At 32.9% G+C, this 19,160-nt stretch overlaps 1 protein-coding gene across 10 annotated transcripts in view; it reads right to left on the bottom strand.

Annotated features, from left to right (window-relative positions):
* dpysl2b (dihydropyrimidinase like 2b) overlaps positions 1–19,160 on the bottom strand; it is a 51,077-nt gene that overhangs the window by 24,840 nt on the left and 7,077 nt on the right. For 9 of the 10 annotated variants that reach the window (XM_087269491.1, XM_087269495.1, XM_087269489.1 and 6 more), the window contains one exon: positions 918–1,006. In XM_087269491.1, the coding sequence (XP_087125617.1) occupies positions 918–1,006 (89 nt within the window). 10 annotated transcript variants of the gene reach the window in all.

Raw genomic sequence — 19,160 nt, 5'->3', positions numbered from 1 at the left:
GCAAGTTCACATAACTGTTTTAATCTGTTCCTGAGTGCTGCGTTTGGCAATTTTAGGTGCAAAGATGCATTCTGCATAAATGTCTCCTAAATCCACCCACGCGATGAGGATTTTGTAGTGAAAACAATGCACTACAGTAAACTCCAAATGAACTCTCGTCTTCTCCACCAGCTGTGGAAAAAGCCATTAGAACGCGGAAAAAAAAGTGATTGACAGGTGGTCATTTGTTTGTAACTTTATTTATATATGGTTTTGTTATGGGTAAAGCAAAGACCATGTCGGTCAGTTAGTGAAAACTGTAGGCTACAATTAATTAATTTGTTATGAATTAATTGATATTTAACAACCAACCCACCCCCGCCTACGACAACAATGGCATTGTCCATTGCGATGTTTCACATAAGTCATCGTACGATGCCAAATTGGTCAACATCGCCCAACCCAACTAAATTATATTATATTATATTATATTATATTATATTATATTATATTATATTATATTATATTATATTATATTATATTTTATATTAATACTACAATATTATACTACATTATATTATAATTTACATTATATTACATTATATTATATTAGAAATTTCATTAATACAATATTATAATGCATTATATTATTTTATAAATTATATAAATACTACAATATTATAATACATTATATCATATTCTAAAATATATTAATACTATAATATTATATATTATATAATATATGTCTTGGCCACAAAAGGATAAAAAGTAGCAGTGTGAAATAGTGGTAAAATTTCAAATATTAAAAATGACAAATAATTAATATGTTGGTATTATTCCGTTGATTATTATCAGTGCTTGAGTACATTATAGTAAAAATGAATGATTTTTACAAATAAAACAGGACATATTCAAGTGTATGGATATCTCACACTCACTTGATCAGGCCATCCTCCATATAGATGTCGGCACAGAACGACTGATCATCGTTCACAATCTTAGCCCCTTTAATCAGGAGACGGTCACTCTGGAAACACAGATAAACACAAAGTCCCATCAGAATCACATTTATGTACATTTCCTAATTATCTGTTAGCATGCCAAGTGAACAAGTTGTTAAAAGACTTGATATCATTAGGAATTATTCTATATGATCACCCCAATAGTATGATGTTAACCAGAAGCCAGTTAATCAGAGCTCATAATGCAGTAGTATATCGTCACCCACATTCTTTACAAACAGCATCAGGGAATTCTGTGGCCTTCACAATTATAAACACATGTTCACCATGGAATATTTATCTGTCATTGAGCTACAATGTGCTCAGTTGAACATTGGAGACACTGATTCACTTCTATAACCTGAAAGTTGGCACTGATTTTTCTGGTGTAAAGAGTACTGCATTAGAGATAGCAGTTCTGATTCATCTTAGCGACTCAAAACTTTTGAAGCTGTTCACAAAAATGATTTGTTCTAATTCAATCAGTGACTCTGTGTTTCACACAGCCATCGACAATTTAAGAGACTTTTGTTATTATTTGTTATTAAGAGACTTCTTTTTGATATGTCTCTGGATTAATGATTTTAGTTATGCATTTGGAATAAAACTTTCCATTTTTATTCAGAAAGCAACTGAAGACATTTTCCAAATTTTAGTTACAGCAATTTGTACATTAAATAAAATGGAGTCATGTTTTCATGAGTCAAACACCTATGTAACAGCTATTTTACTTCAATATTTGGTGGAATAATCTAGATTTTTGAAGACTTTTTAAGACCTTTTTTAAGACCACTAGGAATGAAATTTTAGACTTATACAGTCTTAAACACTAAGAATATTTTTCAAATGGCTCGGTTGTTGTTACTTTTTTTTAATGTCATTGATACAAGTTATTTCTTTAAATTTATCAAAACAAGAAAACTTGTATATACTTTTTTCAACATAGAGTTTCTTTTTTTTTAATAAATTATTTGTTGGCTTTTTGTCCGAATGGATTGAGTTTAACTCCTAAATGCTTTTGTGTTATAAAGCCTTAGCGATTCCATGCTTATTTATAAATATTATGTCGCTTCCCCTTATTTTTCTGTATATATTTTTGTATAACTGAAGGATCACTGCTCTGTTATTATCATAAGGAATTGTGTACTTGTTTTTAGATTTCTTTCCCTGATTAGACAATTTGATTTGGACAATTTGCCATAAAAATGGCTGTTGACAATTGCTCTTTCCAATAAAAACACATATTTATTACTGGTGATTGTATGGTTGTTGGACCGATTGGGTAGCTTTACTTTGACAGAGGGACATTAAGACATGTTTAAAATGTTTCGAGACACACAACACAATATTTCAGGGAATTTAAGACTTTTTAAGGCCTAAAAATCTGCTTTTGAAATTCAAGACATTTTAGGACTTTTTAAGACCCCGCGGACACCCTGATATGGTATTATGGCCAATAGTGATTGTTTTTGAAAAATCAAATCTCTAAATAACAATATTTTATTTAACATTTAGAACAAATTATATCAGAAATTCCAAGAATACAACACTTTACTTAAACAAACCCATACTTAATAAATCTGGTAAATCCAGAGACATTTTTCATAGCTGTAATTATGCCAGTTGGCGGCAACAAAGTGAATCTTTTGTGAGTGGGTCAATGAATCATTCACTTATCCAAGTCTTGAAAAAGTGGTGTTATTAAAATACGGATGCCTGAGTTCTACAGCAGTGTATTTTTACACAATTATACACACTGATAATACTCCACCATTCTTATCTCTGTGGTGTAAACAACAGTGATTCACATGCTAAACTGAACAAACTACAAGCAGTTACTTGTTCTCAATGTTTCAATTGTTCAGTTTGTTCACAAATGAGACGTCCCAGTTCATTCATGAGTCTCATTCAGGCTAAAAACACAGATATGGTTCATGATGGTGGGTGGGATGGTACATTCACATTTTGATTGGTTGGTGTTATAGTCAATCTTTAAAAAATTAATAATACAAATATACATATACAAAACAAGAAAAGAATGAACAAAATGTTTTACTTATGTAGCTACTAATTTACAAAATATTGTTAATATACTATTACTATTAATATCTGATATTATTTATTTAAAAATATATAAATTAAATACTTTTATTTATTTTCATATTTGCAACACTGATGTACTTAATAATTATTACGAAAAGATAAATAATTAGAATTATGCTTGTCTTTCTGTAATAATTCAGTAAAATATATTTTTAAATAAAATATTAAAATACTGTAAACTCATCTTTGTGTAGTGAATAATAATAATAATAACAACAACAACAACAACAACAACAACAACAATAATAATAATAATAATAATAATAATACATGAATAATGAAGAAAGGCAAGCACTTAAGCAAAAACATATTTTCTTTAAGTAAAAAAATAAACAAACAAATAAATAAATAAATACCACATTAACATTAAATAACTTAATTAAATTATTTAATTGTCACAAACACACATATCCCTAAAGGACTTCAAATCCGCCATTATATGGACTATGGATCCAGTCATGCACCGCTCACACGCACCTGTTTGGGATTCTATTGATTTCGTACACTCACAGCTGGGAGCCACTCATGAACAGATAACATAGACTTTAAACCACACACACACTTTAGTGCTGAATCTTGTTTATTTGTTACAGTGAACATTACCACACATTTCTCTTGCCTTGCTTTGCTGTGTTTTGACCCTCGCCTTGTTTTTTTGTTTACAATTTCTGCTATCTGTACTGACCATTCGCCTGTGTATTGACTACGACTCTGGATTATCTGTATGTATAACTTTTTAGGACCCCGCGGACACCTTGTAATATGCAGTCCGGCGCAGCCTTCGCATACACGCTCACCTCTCAAAGACATATACTTACACATCACAACCACACATAGCACAAACTTTATGATTGGTCGGTTTGGTATCAGTGACAGCGATGCAGAGAGACACGTTTTAGGCAACATGTGTTTTAATTTCAGTTGTTCAACGTTGGTGTTCAATAAATAATCATAGATAGTAGATAATGTGTGTTTACTTCAATAATTTTAAAATAAAATAATCCACCCTACATTCTAAAATCACTTGTAATATGTGAGCATATTTAATGTACAAAACTTGTCAGTAAACTATGAGGGAAAAGACATATTATAAATAAATAATATAATCGTTGATTAATTGTAACCAAGTTAAAATGTTTAATTAATCAACATTTTGATTTTAGGCCAAATCGCCCAGCCCTTAAATCAATAAATAATCAGTCAAACAACAGAATAAAAACACTAGCTATTCAGATTTTTTAAAGCAGTCTAGTGCAGTCTAGAGTTGATGAAAAAATAACAATGAAATAAGAACGACTTGTTCACTTAACAACAACAAAAAACCTCATTAAGCCACAAAAAAAAAGTAAAAAATTTTCCCTTAATAATCCATGAGCTTTATGTACTGTCCAGCAATAAATGAATGTGATAAGACTAGTTTCTTTTTTATCATTCCACCCTACAGTATGAAGTAAAAGCAAAAGTTGGCTCGACTTGCTGCTAAAGACACCACTGGCCAGGCCTCTCTTTACATCCAGGGCCCCAAAAGAACGGCCATTTTTCTGAAAGGGGAGCAGTGGAACAATTCCAGTCACAAGGTCCTCGGCATCATACGGGACAAAGGCGTCTCTGTCTCTGTTTCTGCCTCTTTGCGTGCTTGTTGGCAACCCGGCAACATGAGGCCCTGGGTGGCTTCCCAAGCCCTGCCCTGATTCACTTAGCGATGAAAGCAAATACTCCAGTGACCTGACATCTTCTACTACACAGCATTACAGAGGACAACAACACCTGACACAGTCCTGCAACCTAACTCTGCATCATTACCCTCCAGATTTAGTAAATTTAAAGAAGACATAGCAAGCAATTACAACTTTTCTGGGTTTGAGTGCTATAATTAGATTCCTGGTAGTGTTTTCATAGAAAAAAATCTGCAAAAAGTGTGCAAAATATATAGCTGTGACTGGCTACAGTGATCATCGCTTCAAGATTGCACAAGAGTGTTTGAAAGTAATGAATGCAAGCAAACAAATCTGTCTGAGTTTGTTAGATCAGTAGCTGTGTTTCCATCCCTTTTTAATACACATATTTGTGGAGGGCATAATAAGGGGCAGATCACACCGAACACGCTTTTTGCGTTGAGAGGCGCTTTTTTCAAAATAATTTACTAAGGGCTGCGAAAGTTTTGCTTGCTGCTTATGTGCCCTGTGCGCTTCACTGTTTAATCGGCTGCTGTGCCTCATGTTTTAACTGCCTACTGCGACTTGCATTTTAACTGCCTGCTGTGCCTCGCACTTTTGTCATTGCATGCTGTGCACTCACAGTTAAAAAAGGTAAACTCTGAGTGGCAAAAGCACCTTATGTCAGTCGCGTCTTTTTCATTTTCCAATCAAATGAAAGCAGAGGCGGAGTTTCAGTTGAGGTGACAGCAGTGTTTGTGTTGTCAAGACGACTACGGAGACTTTTGAAGATGGAGGAATGACTAGTGGTCGCTGTTTTGAGTTATCCGGAGCTGTATGACTTCAAAAATCTTGACTATCACAATATTAAAAAATATTAAAATTACACCAATATCAACAGCAACACTCATGCACAATAGGCAGCTGATTCAGCCACAGGGTATATGCAGGAATCCTAAAGATAATTTCAATGCATCATAAAGACTTTTTAAAAGACTTATTTTAAGACCTAATCATCACTTCAATTTCAAATCAGTATCAAACCTTTAACTTAATAAACTGTTGTTAAGGAACAGTTGTAGTTAAATAAATCAATGGAGCAAAACCATGCAACAGAACTCGGAATAAACAAAGCTAAAGAAGATTCGGAACAAACAAAGTTTGCAAGAACAAATTATGTGGTTGTTTTTCAGCGACAGGCTTCAGCCACTGTTTAAACTCCTCTTTTTTCAACCAGGAGTACACAAACTTACATTTTCCCATTTTGCCGTCTGTTTCACTCTGTGGTTTCACTACATGTGGAGCGCATCGCATCACCGCCCCACGTTTGTCACAAATTACGTGACATCAATCTGCCCGGTCCACATGGATCGAGCACGCCGTTGTTTATTTTCAATGGAAACTAAAAAATATTTATGCTTTTTTGGAGTCAAACACTTTGGACAACGCTTGAACAAAACCTCCTAAAAACGATATTAAGGCTTTTTAATACCTTTTAATGGCCTTCATTTTCTTACAATTGATTTAACTTTAAATACTTTTTAAGACCCTGCGGACACCCTGAGTCATTGCCTTGTGTCATACAAAGTGCACAAACTTCTTTTTTTTCTTGTCAACAAAAAAGTCACCGCTGTGCGCTGTGTTTTAGAAATTTTAAAATCATGTTCGGTGTGATCGGCCCCTAAAACGGTTATGGAAATTCTATTGAAAATGCACATAAAAAGTGTATGGGAATACACCATTTTCAATTAGAAAACATGCAAAAATTACAATGGAAATAGATTTACTGGATAGATTCCAGCATGAGCATCAAAAAAGGTTATGGGACTTTGTTTTAAAGGTCATGTGATAAAAATTGGTGTAATGGCAAGGACAAACCACCAGACAGACAAGTAGCTTCTCTTAACTAGTAAATTATTATTTTTTTCTTTACAATATTTGAATGGAAACAGTGCTAGTTTTGTGTATACCTTTAATTCATGTCATTAGATGGAGACGTCGCAAGTGTGTTCCCCTGTCAGCAACATGTTCAATTGACGTTTGTTAGATTGTGGAATTTCTATGCAGTGTGATATTGTTTTCCAAAAAGCTGACCACAGACCAGACATACTTCACGTAAATGTCTTCCTAACCCTGAGAAAGATCATTTAAATAATTGTTTAATTAATGTGTGTGGCAATAGTTTGGGCAGTGTGAACCTGACAGTTATTTTTTCACAACATTTTAAATACAACGGCCAACTTGTTTGCTGGTGTTTGCTGGCGTTTGTCTGTGCAATGTGAACTGGCCTTGACATCTGATTCGTCTGATGGATTTTTTGACAACACTAGCCCACAAAGCATCTACCAAAAGGACAAGCCAATATGTATTACTTAAAAGAGTCTTTCAACTTTACCCCTCACACTGTAGGATGAAATGTCAAAAAGAAATGAGTCTTATCACATTCATTCATTGCTGGACAGTATATAAAGTACATGGCTTATTAAGGGAAAAAAGGAAAACTTTTTTTCTTAAGAATTACTTTCTTTAAGACTTACTGCTTTTTTAGGTTAAGTGAACAAGTTGTTATTTTTTTCATCAGCTCAAACTCTAGAGTGTTTCTTTAAAGGGTTACGAAACATCAAAACACATTTTTGAGAGGTCATATATGTGTCCAACCCTGCTAAAAACACTAATAGGACACATATATTTCACAAAAAAGTAAAAATTGCTTGTTTTTGCATTTTCAAGCAAATTCGTTCTTCTGGTTTGAGAAGAAATTTTGAAGCTGCGTCACGGTGATTAGATTCTAGCGTAAATTCCAGTGTGTAGACTGGATGTCTGTACTGGCGGGTACAACGTGACGTCTTTGAGCTTTTAACGTTATTTTATGAGAAATACATAGTTCAAACCAATCAGTGCACTCTATGATGTGCAACTTCAACAATCAACATTATGCATGATAGCTTTGAAGACTGTTTTTATTTGTTAGAGTATTTAGATGGCAGAGAGACATCACGTTCTGTTGCCAACCGTGATTAAAACAAGTGGAAGGAGAAGAATTGTTTGGAGACATGGGTCGTCAGTGTTGTGATGTAAATGTGCTGCAACAAAGGTTTTGTTTTCAATTCCCGCTATGATGGCGCAGCTGTACTCACGTCTGGAATACAGTGGTCTGCTAACGCACAACATAAATATGTTTGTAAGGAAAAAATTTTACATAAGGGCTTTTCGCCTCTGGAAATGGTGAAATCTGGATTTTCCACTCGTCTCTTTCAAAAAAGATGTGGTTTCAGTTCGTGTTGATTGTCCTGTCTCTACAGATTTGGTAAGTGTGTGATCAGTGTTCTTTGTTTATGTTTATTCAGAAGAAAAGCTAGTTAGTATTATCAGCAGTACTCTTTCAGTGTTTAAAAACATACCTTGGTCAAAATGATTTAGTTACAAAGTTTACAGTACGTTAACATCACTACAATATCATGGACTGAAAGATCCATTGTAAATGCTGCTCTGCGTCTAAGTTACTGAGAAATGTGGAGGGTTTTTTTCTCTCATACGACATGCGGTATCAAACATTCCATTAAAACAACACTCTTCCTCGCATCCAATACTCCTTTGTTATAGGGGGCATGCATCGAATGTTCCTGAATTAAAGTGAAAGTGCCAAACTGCAGTTAAAGTTGACATATTCATAAGCTGGGGGTTCATTACCCTTTAAATTTGCCTACTTTTTTTTGCTCACAGCTAAATAGGGTCAAAGTTAACAAGCTATAATAAATAATCTGTGTTGTATTCTGAGCTGAACAGACACATTCTGAGGACACCAGAGATTTTTATAGATTTTCTTTTTGACATCTCCTGGAAAGGGGCATAAATGTCACCTTTAATAGATAAACTAAGCAGCTCCTCCAGAATGTCCAGACCTTGTCAAAGGTCTTCTGGTACGCCGCGAGTGTCTTTGGCCATCAGCCACACTGAACAGCTGCTTCATAGCACACATTACATAACATGGACTCTCAATCACTTTTGTCCATTTCCTCACTCTCTCTGTGCACAGAGTGACCAATCACAGCCATCAAAGCATTGTGACATCATCAAAAAGGTCATAATGTTAATTAGAGGAAGTCTGAAAAAAAACTTGGACTCTATGAACTGAAGCGAGGCTTGTTTTGGAGTTTTTCCAGAGTGGCTGTGCATGAGAACATTTACAGGAAGTCTTCAGGTTGACATGTTTATAATAACGGCCTCTGCTTTTCATAAATGATAATGTAAGTTTAAGCAGGCATTCAAAAATAACATGAACATCAAGTGTACGGTATGAGGCGTAAAGGATAAAAATAAAATACTGACCTTCTGATCTAGTTAAATAATTACTTGTGCAAAGCAATATAGAGATATATATGAAACTAAACAAACAAATAAAACATTAATAAATAACTCGCCATCATTTGTCTAATGAATTAAAAACAATAGTGTAAATACATCATATTTATGCATTAATTTACTCATTTCACATGATAGTTTTAAGTAAATATTATAAACATAATTATTAAAAAATATTTTCCTTTTTTTGTAATTTAATTGCTACAGTAACACAGATTGTAATGTAATATTGTTACAAAAGAATGAACTCAAATTAAAACTTTTAATATTCTGCAGAAATTTAATATAAATATATAAATATTGGAATATTCTGCAGAAATTTAATATAAATATATAAATATTGGATGCAAGTATAATCAAATAAATAAATAATCCTCATTATTTAAATCTTTTTTTAGAAATGCATTACTTAATAACATGCATACAGATAATAAATAGTTTTATTGTAAAATAAATAAAACATTAATAAATATTTAAACTAAATAATACATTTACTAAATGCATATTTTTATTTTAAATGCATGTATTTGTTTATTTACTGATAATAAAAACATTGTATACAAAATTTAAGGATGTGAATTATATGCACCATAATTAATGTCATATTTGCATATCAAAGCAGGAAAGATTTAGTCTTGCTATGTGCTCATTCACAATCAAGAACCAAACTAATAATAATAAAATTAAAAATGCAAGCTGACTGACTTCCAATCTCAAGGCTTAAACACTTGCAATTCTGTCCCTCGTTCACTTAGAGCTGGATTTAGTTAAGTCAAATTCTAGTTGCCAGGCTGATCTGCACATGATCCTCTTAGAAGAAACTGAAAGCGCGTCTCGTCTGTTAGTGTGCAGGGTCCCGTTTCCCCCTATGAGCTGCAACCGAAGCTGCTTACAAAGTCATTATGAATGGGAATACTGTATGTTATTTGGCATTCTTGTGGATTTGGAGATTTGTGTTCGGTGCTAAACATGAGACTTGACAGCAGGTCAGCAGAGCATTCTAGATTTAATTTAATATTTTAAAACTATTAAAAACATTACTACAAACTACATATGTGTTTAGTTCCTATTTATAAAATTATATTTACTCACTTATTTAATAAATATAGCTTTATTCTAAATATTCATTATAATTGCTTATATTCTTTTTTTATTTGCCAAAACCATGTTAATTACTTTTCAGGCCCGTAGCCAGCTTATTAAAAGGGTGGTTCTTTTTTTCTGCAATACTTTTTGCAGGTATTTGTCTTCTTTTTTATTTAATTATGAGATTTAAATACTGCATTTTAGTGACATTTTAAGCACATTTTTGCTGGATAAGCTTGATGGATGGTGATAATAACCACACTTTTTTATGTACCAAAAATATTTCCTACCATTTTGCCAAACTACTTATCATCCTGTTTTAAGTGTTTATTCACCTTAGAATTATAAGGTTATTGAGTTATTGACAAATTCTTAAAAAATGACAACTTATTTACATTAAGGGATTTTTTTAAAAGTTGTTTAAGTTTTAAGAAATTTTATTTAAAAAACAAATGTAACACACATACTGTTTGCTATGGAATGCAAAAACTTTGAAGCTCAATATCTCAAAATCATTCAGAATGCAGATAGAAACTTATAATTCCAAGGTGACGAAATGTGCATTCAAACTCTAGGTTTTATATCACAGTTTTATAAATAATGTTAAGATTAGCATTTTTTATTAAAAATTTTGGAATAAAATAATATGAAAAAGTACTTCTTTTTTTTTAAATATAACTGTTTTATCATCTATCATTAAATTCATTTTAGGGACCTGTTAAAACTAAAACTGAAGCCTATATGCAAAAAACAAGCTGGCCAGTACATTCAACTTTCCTCAGTCAGAATTTTGCCATTTGAATAATTCACACATAATTTTCAAACATAATAATAATAATAATAATAATAATAATAATCCAACAGAGGATTCCTCTTGGTCTTAAAGCCTTTTTTAATTGGTGGTTAATGTCAGAATTTATGATAGCATAGAAGTTAAACATGGAATAAATGAGCTCATATAAGGGACCTTTGTCAGTGTGGGCTTTCATCCTGCTTTTTATTTAATTTATAAAATACAAGTTTATACATTACTTATTTATCGATTATTTGTTTGCGTAATAGAAATTATAGCTTGCATCTTTATTTAGCAAATAAATTTAATAAGTATCGAACATGCATTGCTGATTTACATTTAAGAGTTGGTGGTTCATTCTGCTGTGGCAACCCCAGATTAATGAAGGGACTAAACCGAAAAGAAACATTTAAGAGTGCTAAAGTAAAAATATATATGTATATATTTTTTACTATTTGTAATGACTTATTTCTGTAGAAATAAGTTATATATTATTACAGAAAGATAATAAAATAATTAAAATTAATTATGCTATCTTTTTGTTGTAAGTCTTTATCTGCAGTGATTATTATTAAATAGATGAATATTAAATTAAAACAAACAAAAAATCTTTATTTGATAAATAAACGTATATGGTTATTGTTACATTTTAAATGAATAACAAGTAAGAAATATTTAAAAATAAAGTTTATTTTGGAAAATGTGCCTTTTATTTTTATATTTATGTCAAAATTTTGTACGTATTGAAATAATAATTATAAATATTTTTACTTTATAAATAAATCTTTTATAAATAACAAATTCAATATTTTAAAAAAAATTACTAGTGTATATATTTTTCTCTTTCTGAATGTAATAAGAATGTAACGGCTACAATTAATATGTAAATGCAGTCAATGAATTTCTTAGCATAAAAATTCCTTCCTGATATCTGACCTCGTAACTATGGCTTAAAGTGAGCGGGCAGGTGGTGAATTAAAGCTATAGCATTCATCTTTAATGAGGCGGTGGAAGGTGCCCTCCTCCTCCGCCTGTCTGCACAGCTGACCAATGCAGCTGCTCCACCCAGACCCACCCTTCACCATTCCAGCACCCGCCATCACTCCAGCCCTGCTGACATATGCCTGTGTGGATTCACAGCACGCCGGCAGCGCATACAGTACAAATCGAATCAATCCATTTGGCCAATTCTACTTCTCTTAAAGGGACAGTTCAGATAAAAATTAGTATCTATCAACATTTCTTCTCTCAAGAGAATATTGGTAACCAAACTGTCTTAAAGGTCCCATAGAGTGCTTTGAAATGTGTAATTTTGTTAAACGCATGATGTAACTGAAACATAAAGACAAGGAGAGATATAGAGTAGCTCCTTCCCCTTTTTAAAAAATCAGCCAATAGTGTATTGTTTTCATCACAGCTCTGCCAGCGAAAGTAGTTAAGCTCCCGTGAGTCAAATGCAAAGCAAATGAGAAGTGTCTAGAAGGGGGCGGGACATGTCAGATAACATAGGGCATTTGATTGGTGCGAAGATTTAATGAAAGTATGAGATGACATTTGAAAAAAGTTCTATTTAGGTAGACAAACTGCAAACTTTTGCTGTTTATATCTTCAAAATGTGATTGTGTTTTGGATCAGAATCTTATATATCCACAAGATGCTGATACTATCATCTAAAAATCTTGATTTCACGGTGATTTAAAAAATACAGGTTTTTGTTCCCCAATAATTCATCAAGAGTTTTTAAAACAACTAATTATTTTTTTAGTGTGAGGAATATCTACTTATTTAAAGAACCTGTTTCCGCTTTAAGAAATCATTTGTGTTTTGGAATAAAGGTTCCACAGATGTTGAAGGTTCTTGGAACCACTGATCCAGATGTCTATAGAAGTCAATGGGGAAAACTGTTTGGTAACCAACATTCTTCCAAATATGTTCTTTCATTTTGAACCAGTGTTGAAAAGAGTACTAAATATCATACTCAAATAAAAATACCATTATTTACCCAAAAATGTAAGGCAAGTAGAGTAAAAGTATATGTTGTAAATATTACGCAAAATACAGTTGAGGTCGGAATATTAGCCCCCCTTTGAATTTTATTTTATCTTTTAAATATTTCCCAAATGATGTTTAACAGAGCAAGGAAATTTTTACAGTATGTCTGATAATATTTTTTCTTCTGGAGAAAGTCTGATTTGTTTTATTTCAGCTAGAATAAAAGCAGTTTTTATTTTTTTATTAACCATTTAAGTTCAAAATTATTAGCCCCTTTAAGCTATTTTTTTTTTCGACTGTCTACAGAACAAACCATCATTATACAATAACTAATTACCCTAACCTAACCTAATTAACCTAGTTAACCTAGTTAAGCCTTTAATTGTCATTTTAAGCTGTATAGAAGCTGTATATAATCTACTAAAATATTATTATCTGTCATCATGGCAAAGATAAAATAAATCAGTTATTAGAAATGAGTTATTAAAACTATTATGTTTACAAATGTGTGGAAAAAATAAACAAGGGGGTAATAATTCTGACAAACTGTATGAGTAAAGAGTAGCCCTTTAAAAAGTACTTAAGAGTAGTGAGTATTACGCTGTGAAAAGGTGATGCGTTTACATGCAGCTTGTGTTAACGTAACATTATAGAGCATTACGTTATTGTTTAAGAGTATTTGAAGAGTTTAGATGCAAAAACCTCTAAAAGCCATTTGATATTTTCTTCTAAAATTAGCATAGTAATTTTATACTATAGTTCTTTTCATTGCCTTTCAAGTGAAACAACTGAACATAAACACGAGAGGCTGACAAAAATGCTTATTTTAGGAGAATATTTTAGAGGTTTTTGCATCTGAACTACTCATGTGTTGATTTCAGTCATCATACAGTAAACATCCGCCATCTTCTCGTCTGTCTAAACAGTCACTGCGTGAACAGATTTTGGGCATCTTCTTGGACAATTTCCAAACATGTCTTGAAATTGTTCCATATGATGCAAATTATTATTATTTTATTATTTAAGCCAATCATCACAGACAAGGAAAAAATAAAGTTGTGATTGCAGGTTGAAGGAAAGTAGTGAAGTAAAAGTACTGATTCACCACTAAAAAATGTACTCAAGGGAAAGTAAAAGTACACATTTTTAAAACTACGTAGTAAATTACAATCCTTGAGAAAAAAAAAACTATCAATTACAGTAATTTGAGTGTTTGTAATTTGTTACTTTACACCACTGTTTTGAACAATATAAACTCATATCGGTTTGGAACAACTTGAGAATGAATAAAGGACAGCTATTTAATTTATGAATGAACAATTGTTAAAATCTTTATGTCTAATGCTTTATTGGAACAGTATTGTCTGGGTATCAATTCTGATGATGTCTCGATTCATTTTGATTCTGATTTGTAAGCTCTTATTTTCCTTACTTCAGATTCTAAATTCAATACTTAATTATTGACTTAATTCAATAAATAATAGGTTAAAACAGATACTAAGGTTGTCACAATACCATTAATTCATATTACGATTCTACACCAGCTGAAGTATCATGATACCAAGTAGTATTGCAATACTGTCATTCATGACTCAATATATAAAGAAAATACTATATTTTACATGTTATAGGTCTTGAATTTAATGCCTAATTCCCTTATTATTAAAAATTGAAATTTTTGCACGTCACCTAAAATGAATTCGTTCTTTTTGTTTATTTTGTAAATAACTGACCAAAATAAAATACATTAAAATAAAGATACAACTTACCAAATGAAATTTGTTACAAAAATAGCATTGTCCAACAAAATTGGGCTATTTTAAGTGCTCAAAAATTGTTTCAATGTTTCCTGTTGCTATTTTGGGTTTTTTATCTATTGTTTTGTTTTTTTTACAGTCTTACCAGGTAACAATCCAAAGTAATTCAAAATTTCACTTTGTGAGTTGTTCTTAAGAGATTGTTGTGGTTGTAGCTTCCAAATCATATTCTAGGAACAGAAATGAACGGATTCAGATGTGCGTTTAAAACCTCAGAGAACATCAAAAAACGTGCCACCTTAAAGGGCTCTAAAATAAAATGATAGATTGATGCACAAACGTGTGAACATTTTTAGTAACTTTTCCACATCCAAAAAAATCTATTGTAGATAGACTGTTAAAGATGATAATACCGCTTACAAACTTCAGTGACACCGCCAGTATTTTGGAGAAATAGTATCACAATACCACCATTGGACCAGTACACTGTGCAACCCTAACAGATACTATTGACATTTCTAAATACTAACAGCGAGTAAACTATTATAACAATGAATTAATGAAAACATATTAAAGGATAAAGAATAGTTGATTCAAAAATATACATTTAGTCAGTGATTCGAAACCATTTTTCAGTTAAAAACAAAAGAAGATATTTTGAGGAATGTTTGAAACTGGTAGCCATTGACTTCCGTTGTAGGAGAGAAGTCAATAAACACTAGTTTTCAGCATTCTTCAATATATATATATATATATATATTGTTTGTTTGTTTTCATCAGATGAATGAAACACAAACAATTTGAAACCACATGAGAGTGAGTAAATGATGAAAGAATTTTCATTTGATGTGAACTGTCCCCTTAAATTTACACTCTGCACCAGAACAAGTGACCCAGTTGTGCCAAAGCTTTTAGAAGGACAATATTTTTATCTCTAGCTTTTTTGTGGGGGTCTTCTGTGTGCTTAAAAAATCTAAATCTACCATCCTTTGCATAATTTTTGTCTTCAGCAGAAAGCAGAAAACAAAAATTCGGAAAAAATATTTTTTTAACTAGCACCAGAACAATTCAGCCAATTGTGTCGAAGCTGTTAGGAGGACAATATTTATGCATGGGGTCTTTGGGTCACAGTGTGCTTGGGAGGTCTGCAGTGAGCAAATTCTCATCGAAAACGCTCATGAATTCCTCTACAGCACAGACAGAACAAGAGGTGATGACTGATGGGGCCAAGCTGTAGTTCCAACAGACGCAACAAGTAAAAAAAAAAAACATAGTACAGCATTTGATGTCAATCGACAGATCTGTTGTGAAGTGTGAATTCCATTCCCATTACTTTCCCACAGACACAACACTAAAAGATAGTGCCACTGTAACAGGGGTGTGGCACTGCCAGCATTGCTTTGGGCAACTCCACAAGCATTTCTCTCCATGTAGACGTCAAATTGGTCATCTCCTTGCCTATTTTCCATCATTTCTTATATGAATATGTTCTTAGCTGCACATTTGGATCTTTTACATCCACGCGCCGGTCTCTCCAAGCTCTTAGATCAAGAGCTGGTTGCGGTTTCCGTAACATGCTGGATGGAAACCACAGCCCACCTACTTCTCATTTAGACACTCTAAACGGGTGTCCTAAAGCTCTCCCCCAAAACCTCAGCTGAAAGTGCTTCCTTTGAAAAGAAACAAAGGCACACCCGCCACCAGCCGAGCCCAATGGAGCTCCAACCCACCATCTAGGAAATGCTATTTACAGCATGTATACTATAAAAAAGATCAAACTGGGTGTATTGTGTTGACATAAAGATGTGTTACAATCTTAGATGGTGATAATGTCTAATCTGCTGTGCTCTAGAGACAGTTATTTCAATGCACAGGGTGACCAAATGTAAAATTGCATAAATATGGGCCATTCAATTGTTATGCTTTTTAACGTTTGGTCACTCTATGCATTTCACTTGGTTGTAAATCAGGAGCGTTGAGGAAGGAAATCTGATCATTTTTCCTCGTTTCCCATGCGTTTTTTCCATTATCCTGTACCGCTCCCTCAAACATGTTCGTTTTGTTCGCGTAGCATCAGGTCACATTGGCCGAACACGTATCGGTTTTCTAATAACTGGTTGTTTTTATTAAATTAGCTGATGAACTTTGTAATAATATACGTTGCTGTTCAATGTAGTAACGCTTGACGCGAGAAACGCGACGCAAGGCAGCAGCATAAACAGCTTCGTATAATCATAAAGGTCGTGTTGTAGATGAGGTGTGAATCTCATTAAACTGCCCGAACGCTATTATGTGCTGCAGTCTTGCCTCAAGAATGACATTTCGCAATAAAACATGGCAAGTTTACCGGCGTCGAGCACCTGAGTAACGTATTGTAAAGTCGCTGTGCGGAGCGAGGGTTCACAAGCGGTTACACACATCATTTACTCCCACAAGATTGATATATGTAGGCTATCTAAACATACTTTATGTTTAGTGTATATATATATTTAAAGAAGATATTCCATAACTCACGGTTATGCGGGGAATATTCTTCTTGCCCTGATAGCCAGACATCTTCGTTATGCTCTTATTGCCTTTGATGAACCGTTATCACTGTATTAGTAACGGATGCAAGGATCTGCTTGGGAGGGGAAATGCCTTGGTTTCGGACAGATTTTGTAGTCCTAATGGAATTCAGAAGCGAATGGAGGAGGCAAAGCGCTGGAAATGTGAAGGACAAAGGACCTGTGCCCAATATCTCCTCTCCACTGATGCACCAAGTCCACCCAGACTGTCTGAGACAAAACGAGTGATTTTCTTAGCGAAGAGCAGCGCGCAGGCGCACAACCCCGCCCTGGACAGCCTGCAGCTCCTCCTCTGAGCCCAGAGAGGGTGATCAGTCATTCAGACAATGGTTTTAATGGCACGCGAATCAGTGTTTGCATGATCAAAGATGAGGGAAAAATCATATAAAACAAAGGCAACACAATTGTTTCAGCAATGAATTTATCCTAATTGTGTGCAAATGAGTATGCAGTTTAATAAAAAGCTTATTGGCCTGATATGTTTCTCTGAATAAATTAATAATTAAAAATGCATAAAATGCAAATGATAGCGATAAAGATGAACATTCCAAATATCAATGTACCTCAGCATTGTGCAGTGTTTCCAATTTCAGAATGAATCTCTTCAGACTTTTTATTTTTTTATTTTTTCAAATTATAAATTAAAATTAACATTTGATTTTTATTACACATTTGATACAAAGTCAAGGAAAAATACTATTTATAACTTCAAAAAAGAGCTTATTTCATCCTGGCCAGATAAAAGTAATTTTGTCCGTAATGTTTGTTAAAATTAGCCACATATTTACAAATAAAAATGTAAAAGTAAAAATAAATCAATTAATCAAACAATGAATGAATACAAATTTTTCACCTTTATTAAAAAAAAAATCATAATTATTGTTAACTACTACTATTATTTACTCAATCACACACTTCATGACTTTCATAGTCAATCATCATTTGTACTAAATACACTTTAGGTTTATTTTAATGAATATTTAAATATTTGCTTATGCATTAAAGGTATTTTATTTTAATGATAAAGTTTAATTTTATTAATAAAGAATAAACAAACAAACAAATAAATAATAATCAAATGATCAAAAATCTTTTTATTTTTCATTATTGTGAAAATGGTTCAAAATAAACTGCTAAATAAAAAAAAAGTTGCATCCACAAAGCAATGAATGTGCCTACAACGATTTTAAAATGATTTTTACAAATCAATATACCCATAAAATGCCACCACATTGAATGGGGTTCCTCAGATTCTCATTTTGAGCAGCAGGCAATAATAAAACCATACTTTCAGAATACCTTTTTCAGTGTATATAGCGCACAAAGACTAAAGCTCAATATCCGGGCCTTTCTGACTGCTCTCAGTGCAGCAGACTGAACATGCTATTGATCTCTGCAGTCATTACGGTCTATCAGTGAAGGAAAAAGCATAGGAGTGGCTTTAAATCACACTTGCTAAACACACCACAATTTCCTCTTTAGTAAACTAAGTGACATACTGTAGTGCTTTCTTGATCATAGTATCATCTTACCACGCATAGTCAAATTGAACACTCTGCAAAGTAAAACAGCTTTACAGTTTTCTTTTCCAATGTAAATAGGAATGGCAATTCTGAATATAAAGAGGAAACAGGAATATGAGATTTTTAACAGTTCCCAAGTTATTGCTCGGAAAGCCCTGTTGGGATGAACTTCAATCAAGGCTCAGCATCACTCTCTCTGTAGCCATGGTTACCACATCCAGATACCACACATAGAGATTTAATTATTGGGCTCTAAGGAATAAGAAATGACTGTAAAAAAATCGTATCAGATGTTTTAGTCATCTTTGTTTTATTTCAAACATGATTTGTTGACAGTTAGGC

This window comes from Danio rerio, chromosome 10, assembly GCF_052040795.2.
Source record: "Danio rerio strain M-AB ecotype USA chromosome 10, GRCz13ab, whole genome shotgun sequence".
Taxonomy (NCBI): domain Eukaryota; kingdom Metazoa; phylum Chordata; class Actinopteri; order Cypriniformes; family Danionidae; genus Danio; species Danio rerio.
The sequence above is the reverse complement of the archived record's forward strand: the minus strand, read 5'-3'. Positions and strand labels throughout refer to the sequence as shown.